At 43.0% G+C, this 9,153-nt stretch overlaps 1 protein-coding gene and 2 pseudogenes across 4 annotated transcripts; 1 reads left to right on the forward strand and 2 right to left on the reverse strand.

The window, feature by feature from the left end:
- The first annotated feature begins 859 nt into the window (after nucleotides 1-859).
- LOC147438091 (uncharacterized) lies at nucleotides 860-2,882 on the forward strand (annotated as a pseudogene).
- A 470-nt stretch (nucleotides 2,883-3,352) lies between these two features.
- LOC147438092 (putative BPI/LBP family protein At1g04970) lies at nucleotides 3,353-4,475 on the reverse strand (annotated as a pseudogene).
- LOC147438093 (uncharacterized) lies at nucleotides 3,962-8,218 on the reverse strand. Of its 4 annotated transcripts, XM_086487445.1 has the most exons (5): nucleotides 7,920-8,156; nucleotides 5,982-6,078; nucleotides 5,079-5,291; nucleotides 4,979-4,992; nucleotides 3,962-4,933 (listed from the first exon to the last, which is right to left on the reverse strand). In XM_086487445.1, exons 1-5 carry the CDS (start codon nucleotides 8,024-8,026, stop codon nucleotides 4,792-4,794), a joined length of 573 nt encoding a protein of 190 aa, XP_086343571.1. In that variant the 5' UTR covers nucleotides 8,027-8,156; the 3' UTR covers nucleotides 3,962-4,791. The 4 variants fall into 4 exon arrangements, 1 of the variants encoding a protein (XP_086343571.1); XR_015184930.1 differs by lacking the exons at nucleotides 3,962-4,933; nucleotides 4,979-4,992; nucleotides 5,079-5,291 and adding an exon at nucleotides 6,261-6,612 and having other exon boundaries at nucleotides 5,942-6,078; nucleotides 7,908-8,218; XR_015184929.1 differs by lacking the exons at nucleotides 3,962-4,933; nucleotides 4,979-4,992; nucleotides 5,079-5,291 and adding an exon at nucleotides 6,261-6,616 and having other exon boundaries at nucleotides 5,942-6,078; nucleotides 7,908-8,213.
- Nucleotides 8,219-9,153: the final 935 nt, after the last annotated feature.

Genomic DNA, 9,153 nt, shown 5'->3' on the forward strand with positions numbered 1-9,153 from the left:
AAAAATGCACTATTTGGGTGTTTTTTATACCTCCCGTTCTGCACCGTTCCCGCTTCGGATCCCTAGCCGTTCCCCCGTTCCGCGGAAATCCCGTCGCTGTTCCCGTTCCGCGCTCCGGGTAACTATGGTTGTGTCGCAGTAGAATCTTGACTTGGGGTGTCCAAGTTTGTTACAGGTGACGTGGAAATGCCCAAAAAACAAGAACGGTAATGACGCATTTACTCGCAAACAATGGCCTGCCTCTCGGATCGATGATGCCCTCACTAGTTGTCGACAGACAATAGTTTTGTTGCCCCAAATTTGAATGGTGTGAACCAAACTGTGAATTAGACCGAGCGATTAGCGAGATATGCAAACGTCGATGTCCATGGAGGCTACAAGCCAATCTTGGCGAGGAAATTGGTGAGAGCAACGTTGAACGGGGGATGAGGATGGATATGCCTTGTGAAATGCCTACAAGCTACAGCAAGTTCTAATGTCTCATAAAATTTGCAAACAACTTCTCGAAGACAGAGGCTCCTCTTGGAGCTTTTAGTAGAATGTTGTATGACGGAAGCTCCTGCAACAGGTGCGGTTGTGAATGTAGTCTTACGATGCCTGGAGACTTCTACAACGATTGCCACGGACTGGGACCCTTGGGTTTCTGATTGAAAGTAGTGACTAAGGAATGTGCACGCTAAGGTCATAAGTATGAGAAGAGAGTCCAACTATATTCCATGTACAAGGAACTAGAATTGAGATATTGATGTGTTGACTCGCAAGCTAATGGCAAAGAGTTACATTTACAAACGGCTTCACAATTACCATGTTTCTTCATGTACTTAGAATGGAATGAACCTTTAATTTTGTGCATGTGTAAATGGATATTCCACTGATTTCGCATTCTGAAAATACAAGGCAAAGAGCGAAAATAAACTTCTTGTGGATGCAGATATTACGAAAGCTTCTTACATTCATGATGGATTCGTCGAACTCCTCACAGGTATGTATATTTAGTTGGAGTCTACCTTGACTATATATTCAACTACATACAATGGCTTCATTTACTTTTTCATGTTTTTAACTTAGGTTGATACTGAAAGCGCTATGGTGAAAACAATGGCCGTTGCTGACTTTTCAGAGCAATTAAACTTTGACGCCATCTTCATATGGGTACATTCTTGATAGATACGGGACCTACAACCAATCTACAAGTGCAGCTACCTCGGTTGTGTGTGCAGATTTGGTCGATGAGGAGGGTTTCGCTATAATTATGCTGCAAGTCTTCAAGGGTCTGATTGCTAGATTTGAAAAATTCATAAAGAAAGATCATGGATTAGAGTGGAGAACTTCCAAGTCCAACTAAAAAAAATTCCTTATAACAAAGGATACGCTCCTGCAGTCATTGTGCTCAGTAAAGACTCGGTGGTGCGCGAGCTCCCTTCCAAGCAAGTAGACATACTGTTTTTCTCAAGTGTTAGAATTTCAGAGACATTATACACACACAGAGTCAGGCGGACAGAGAAAAAACAATATCTGCAGTGCTTGTACGAGATGGAGGGCTCAAGTCACACCTAAGCAAAGAAGTATCCGCTACATCCACTTCACGGACGGCATTACCGCCGATGACAAAGAAATTGTAAGAAATTCACCTTGCACCACTTCTATTTGTACAATATTGACAAAGTTCGATGTGACATTCACAAAGTGGTGTTCATGAGCGAATGTAAGGATGACAAAAACTACATTCTCAGTAAGTTTCGCAAAAAAAGATACGCAATGTTCATCTTGAAGAATATTTTCTCCGGGGTGTACGACAAGAAACTATCGTTGCAATTCCAAACGTCGACCATAATTGCCCCTCTTCATGACGAAGACCGTATAAAACAACTACAAAATGTCGTAGACTTTTGGAGAGTAAAGTACGCAACACGTACGGAGGTAAAGTGCTCTCAAGTTACCATCGAGAGAAATTTATAAGGAAAAGATATCTTGCTTGAGAAAAAGAGGAGAAGGAAATGTAGAGAATAACATATTGTGCTTTTTCATATGTAACTGGGTACTTGTCATTTTGCTTGGTGAGCCGACCATTTTACTTAGGTTGTGGTACATGCGCTGCTCACATCTATGACATTGACCCCTTGCCAACCCATCCTGAGGCAACAGAGCATTACTGTTCTTGTTGCGCCACACAGTTCGCCTCCAGTTTGTTCCGTACTTGGCTGGAGCGATTGAGAATAACCAAACTTATGTGAGAGTGTCTGTGATGAATGAATGGGTTGCAAAGCTCCTTGACGTCGAGGAGTCAATTCATTCGTATTTCGAAAACAATAAAAAGGAGTTCTACAAAAAGTTGAACATTGCACGTGTATGGTCATTATAAAATAGATGACGTGCATGTGGTTGTACATTGCAGCGGCCTACATCTCAAAAGACCAAGAACCGATCAATCGTCTCAGGTAATGAGCAGCAAATACTTTGTGAGATTTTTATGTCATTGATTTACTTGCTTAGGCTTAGAACTCTTCTTCCCAGTACTCTTTGTTGAGTGACGCATCCAGCATGGAAAGAAGCAGTCAAGAAAACATCAGACTTAATGGGCAAAAGATGAAAGCTTTGTACATATCATAGTTTTCCTAGTTAGAGATTGTACGGTTCATTACATTTGTATACATTAGTCAATCGCTAGAAGTTACATTGTAAATATCAATTAGGGTCTCCAACTATTTACGTTTGGCATTCAAAATGTAAATATGTCACTTTCAGCATTAGTCTGGGCTTTCATTAATGAGAATACGTACTCCCTTCCCTTCTTGGGAATGTGTTTCAGCTTTTCTTATTCGATTTCTTGGTTATGTTCTTTTCCTTCAATACCTTTGTCTACAATTGAATTTCTTCTCGCCTTGTCTGCTTTTTACAACACACAACAATATTCTTAATGAAGATAAGATAAATAAATCAAAATCTCTCTCTCTCTCTCTCTCTCTCTCTCTCTCTCTCTCTCTCATACGAGAGGCACCCTCATTGAGAGGGCGACTGCGCTCAGGAGATCGAGATGACCACGACCGAGACATAGGAGCACACTCCATCGATGGAGACTCCAGCAGAGGATCAGAGGCATTCTAGCACGACACCCAGAGTGTCATTGAGGGCCTATTCGACATTTTCACATTTCACATTTCACACTTCATTTTCAGTTTTCATTGTTTACATTCAGTACTTTTTGTACTTGTACTTCAGACACTGTATTAGATTCACCACTTTGTATCTAATGGTCTCATAGGTCATTTTGGCCTTTTTAAGACGTTAATATATCATTTCATTTCATTTCATTTCTCTCTCTCTCTCTCTCTCTCTCTCCTTGTCTTGAGTTCAACCCTCCTCGTCGGCTATATCTTTAAGGTCTCTTGGGATAGTTTCCTACAACATTAAAACTCTCTTCTTCTCGGGTGTGTGTGTGGGTGTGTGTGTGTGTGCTAATAAAAAGAGGAAAATGGTATAACCTTTCTATCACCCAAGTGTGGTAGATTGGTTATGCCATTTCCCTCTTGAATAACAGGTCTTGAGTTCAACTCTCCTCGTCGGCTAGATCTTTAAGGTCTCTTGGGATAGTTTCCTACGACTTTAAAACTCTCTTCATCGATGGGATCGCAAGCAAAGGGAAGCCTCTTCTCAAACTCACATTGAGGTATGGTAACAACACATCCTTTACAAGAGTCTTCAAGAACACCTTGATGCATGTTAAATGGATTTTTCCCAAATTGCTCCACTCCAGATCAAGGTTTATATCTTTAATTGCTATGTGTCTTATTATGTTGTTCCCATTTAAACAAACCAAACCAGATGCAGGGCCAATAACGTGATACAAGGCTTTACAATCTACTTGCACATTTGAATCGCTGTCTGTGACTCCAATTATTATTTCTGCACTTGCAGACACATCAACCTCATCCAAATTAAGTGTGGCATTGGGAACAGCTGAGACAATAAAATGTAGCTTTATTTCCTTATTTGGGTATTGCTGGTATAGTCGTGGAATCAGATATTTCTACTTAGAAAAGTTTGGTCTGCCAATTTATCTAGCAGCCTGTTAAGAAAGTCTACATTATATCGTCCTTTAAAACTGAGTCACTGAGAGCCGTTGTAATCATTTCTTTGCTGCCATTGCACACAAGCCCAGGTGGCAATTGTAGGATACGGCGAGAGAACAAGCCCTTTGACCTTGGGCTTACAAATTGTCCTTTCACACCAACACTGAGATATGCAGGGCTGACAATTGGCTCGGGCACAACAGTAAAGTTCAGGTTTGCTGCATCATCTACTTGGACTTGTTGGGGTGTCTGAAACAAAACCGCATTAAGATTCTAAACACCCTCTTGAATCTGCTCATTTAATTGCTCTTCAATGGTACTCTGCATTCTTGCTTCCAGCCCATCTACCAGCCATTGCTGAAGCCAAGAGCTTCTTGGAACAGCATAATTTTCCTTTCCTCGCATTAGAAAAGTATGAGAATTAATAAAAAGCTAAAGAAATTTGGCTGCATTTGGAGATTTTATGAGTGAACTGTTTTGAAGGGAAAATCCCTTTTGAATTTGGGATGCTGACTTTCAACGACATCAGTGGGTGAATGAGCCTACATCAGACCTAGAATTCCCAGCTGATACGCTTTAAATTCAAAAAGAAACAGGTAAATCTTGGGGTTGTCCATAATGTGTATCAACCACAATTGCTTTGATATCTATTCCGGATAGAGGTATAACACCCAACTCCATGCTGCAAGCATTCTGATGGATGCACACTAATAGCAATTTTCTAAATACCACCTGTAGCAGAGGGCATCATAAAATTTGCACTTGGGGTTTCCGGTTCCGCGAGTAAGAAATGATGAATATGGGCCCATTTGTAGCTCTTCAGTACTGGAGAGCCTCGCTCCACACGGCCCCCTGAGAGTGGCCTTTCGCTAGTAGTCCTGCTCGGCAGTTGCCATTGCTAATCCAACATTTTGGCCGAGTACTGCAGCAACCAGACTACTCTTTCCTACAACACAGCTCTCCATTGAACCATACTTTGCATGCCCTTCTGATTAAATTATTGATTACCTCAGCTAGTGGGTCTGCAACGAGTGGTGCGACAGTGGCTGCTCCGCCAAGCCTGCTCATACTCGGAACCTGATATCCCATATTGAAAGCAGTAGCATTTACAGTTAAGATCGCAAAGGACCTCAAGCATAACGAACCACTCCCGGATTGAACTTGCAGCTGCAAGAACTTCACATATTCGATAATCTCATCAAGTATCGAAGCTTTGTCTGTCTGCAAAACACATTAAAAATTAGTAAGTCTTAAAACAGAGGACCCATTTCTTAGACCACTTTTACTACAACACAAAGCCGAGATACAAGCCCAAGCCCCAGCCCCCCCCCCGTTCGTACAGCTATTTGCACTCATTATGAGATGAGGACAAAAAACATCCTTGGTTCTGCCATTTCCATGCTTGATTTCAAAGATAAGCCCCGCTGCGAACAGAGAACCCTGCTCTGCTCGTCAGTACGCCAAACACCTTCTGAAACAGAATATAGCAAGGCGTTTTATGTTGCACGATTGCACCAACGGCACGCTTCAGATATCTGCCTAACTGAAATTCAAATGTGCTTGGTTCAACAGCATACAATTCCAACGCTTCAATGCTCTTTATCTTCCTGGAATCCACATTTCTAGGATCCACAAAAGCAAGCTCCATGACAATGGCTCACATTCTTTGTTGATTACTGCAGCATCAAAATCATCATGATTTAATGGTAACATAGTCATTCCTTAGTCAGCCAGCTTGCAATCGCTTCTTCTACTGAGCTCCCAAAACACTGCGTAGTATTCAAGCATGCTCGACAAATCGACATAGCTGATGAAATTGACCAGCTGTGTATTTGCACCATGCCTCTTGAGCTCCTCCACCGTCTCATTCACCGCAATCTACAAGCCCTTTCCTGAGTTTTTACTATGCACCGCAACATGTTCCGCCCACAAACATAAGCTAATTGTAGCAATGTGTTGAGGAAGCTCATCACTCTGATGGCGTTCCCTAGCCTCTAACGATGCAAGTCTGCAAAAGAAACAATAACCCCCCGGATGAGTTCTTAACTAATGGAAGATCATTGCATACTGTGGTGCAAAGCATATGTAAAAGTGACTGTCATAAATTCAAGCTCTCCCCAACACAGGAGAGCACACAACATCGGTCTACACAGTTTTATACGCCGTAGATAGTTGGAGTTGAGAGCTCACCTCCCGAAATTTCCTGCACGAGAATGAGTTCACCAGTTCGAGATTTGGAATGGAGGAGTTCCCTCAGTCCTTGCCCTGATTCTTCCTAACGAAGACTTTCTTTAAGAGGGGAGACTAGCTCATCTTCCGTCCCTCAACACTATGCGGATTTCCTTCCTAGCCTCTTTTGATTGAGAATTATTTATTTACATTGTCCACGTGCGCTGCCATTTGTGACAGTAGTGCTAGAGCTTGATCGTCTCTCTTTTTTTACAGAGAAGGACTCCTCCAAGAAGGAACGGGAAAAACCGTTGAAGGCAAACTTCACCAAGTGCGAGGCCAAATCGCGGATTTGTTGTAGCCTCTCGTGCTGCTGGCTGCCCAGAAGATTTCAGACAGAATTAGGAAGTTGCAGGAAACAGCTGACAACAACCTACGGGAAGGAAATGCAGGAAGAGACACTAAGCGCATGAGCAACCCTTAGATCAGAGCAAATGGCCACAAGGCTTGAAATGACGTCCTCTGACGATAGAACCATGCAAAACCTAGTTTGTACCTGCCTCAGCCATTGCCTTCCTGTTACATTGATTTTCAAACTAGACAATGTTTGATGCACAAGTTAATGACATGTCATCCTCTACAATTTTCACGAGAATAGTTCCTCGTTGCCTCTGATTTCGAGTAGACTCTATCAGATGGCGAATGCAGTGCTCAGAACAGAACTGAAGGGCCAGACAAATAACGAACTGACCCAGCAAATGCAGTGGAGATAAACCAACTTCTTTTCGAAACAACAAGCACAGATCCGAACACGCTTTCCGTGACGAAGCTGTAGCTTAAACTCGTTCTCCTGCTAATTGGAAAACAAACACAGCGGAGATAAACTAACTTCTTTTCGAAGCAACAAGCGCACATCCAAATGCGCTTTCTATGACGAACCTATAGCTTAAACTCATTCTCTTGCTAATTGGGAAACAAAAATTCTCGATGTCTTCAAACCTCTACGTTTTAAAGGAGCAGACAATGGTGTCAATGTCACGATTGTGACTATGTTAACAGCAATACAACTACTCCTAGTTGCAGATACGCGAACTGCCATGCCAAGGAGGACCCCTGCGCTTGGATGGTCACACCCCTTCACCCAAAGGACGTGTCTCTTCGCCAAAAGCCACACTCCTTCGACGACTGGTCACACCCCTTCGCTCTACGGGTGCGACTCTTCGTCCAATGGTTGCACCTCTTCACCGAAAGGATGTGTCTTTACGTCTAAAGTCATGTCTCTTCACCAGGAGACGTGTCTTTTCATTTATGTCTCTTCGTTTCCTATATAAGGAGCCCTTGTATCACACATTCAATCAATCAAACACAGAGTCTTCTAAGTCTTGTTCTAAGTTCAGTTTCAGTTTCTTAAGTCTTAATCATGAGTTTAAGTACTTAATTAAGGATTAGCATCTAGAATCCTCACAGTGGTATCAAAGCAAAAATTTTCCCGGGACCCGAAGGTTGTGAGCCTCTCACCCTCGCCGCTACCCTCTCCCACCGTTCCCGGAGTTGTATGGCAACAGAAGAACGGAGTACACACACATCTGAGTATGAGGTAAATTGAGTGTTTTGTCCAATTCACACCTATTATATGTCACAGATAACAGACGTGTGTGTGCGACGTACCCGGAGACTTACGTGTCCTTACGCAAATTGGCCGCGCGTACCCTTTCGCATGAAAGGTCTCCGCCATCGGGTACACCCTTTGGGCATCTAGTGCTACACCTCTTCCCAAGAGACACCATCTCTCCCAAGCGGCAGCATCCTTTTCTCCATGCGCTGGCCTGAAACGCCGCTAGGCTGATTTTTTTTTCTCTTCGCTGAAAACCCCCCACGCTGGCTGGAATGGTTGCGCTAGATAATTCTTACGATGGAGTGTTTTTTTAAAAACGTTGGCTGAACCTATAATTATTTCATAAATTATAAGTGGTGTCCGCCCGCCCAAACTTGACCGGCCGACCAAAGGTCATTTGGATTAATTAACCAAGGGCAGCCAGTTAAATTTAGTGCAAGTTTTAATATATAAAAAAACCCACCGGCCAAGCACTTGATTTAAGTTGGCCGCCCAAAGACCCAAATTTTTAAAAGCCCTCATGTGAACTTACCTTATACATTAACCCTTCCCCAAATTCACTTACGAGAAATACATGACGACCAGCAAGCAGCATTACAAATGGGCGCATGTTATTCTGCAAATTTCTCTCACAAACGTTGGCTTCTTGCTTGTCCTTTGGACGCCATGGGAATCGCACCCATGGTAGACGATGCATTCGGGGTGCCCGTCCCTTATCTTTCATATATAGACGAAGTTCCCGAAGAAGCCGTACCGGCGAATCCTCTCCCTATAACGGAGCTTCCGCAAGTGCTCCCGTCCCAGAATCTGTTCCCGACCCAACACTTGCACTTGTTAGTTCCTTTTGAGACGTAACCATGCCGAATTCTCAGGACGGAGGTGGTCAATCTGACTATGCCCTTACTCTTATTAAGGAGCAGATGACCACATTTTCCATAAGCCTCGCATCACTTCACACTCGCTTGGATGAGATGCACTCCGAAAACACTTGTCGAAGTCGACTTGTTGTTTCTCGAACTACAAATGCAACATCTTCAACACCTTCTTCCGAAGCTTCAGTGGATGAACCAAACGAATCAGATCCAACCGAAGAGGTAGACAATCGCGAACTTCAATTACATTATAAATTTTTTAATGCTGCACAGAAGAAGAAGCTTGATGTTAAACTGCCGGAACCGTACAATGGCTGCCGCGACAAGCGCGTGCTGGACCAATGGCTGTTCAAAATGGAGATTTACTTATCGAACACGGACTTGGTCGAGAGTAAAAAAGTTGCACTTACTAGTTCTCTGCTCAAGG

This window comes from Adiantum capillus-veneris, chromosome 17 (assembly GCF_014529385.1).
Source record: "Adiantum capillus-veneris isolate H3 chromosome 17, ASM1452938v2, whole genome shotgun sequence".
NCBI lineage: Eukaryota > Viridiplantae > Streptophyta > Polypodiopsida > Polypodiales > Pteridaceae > Adiantum > Adiantum capillus-veneris.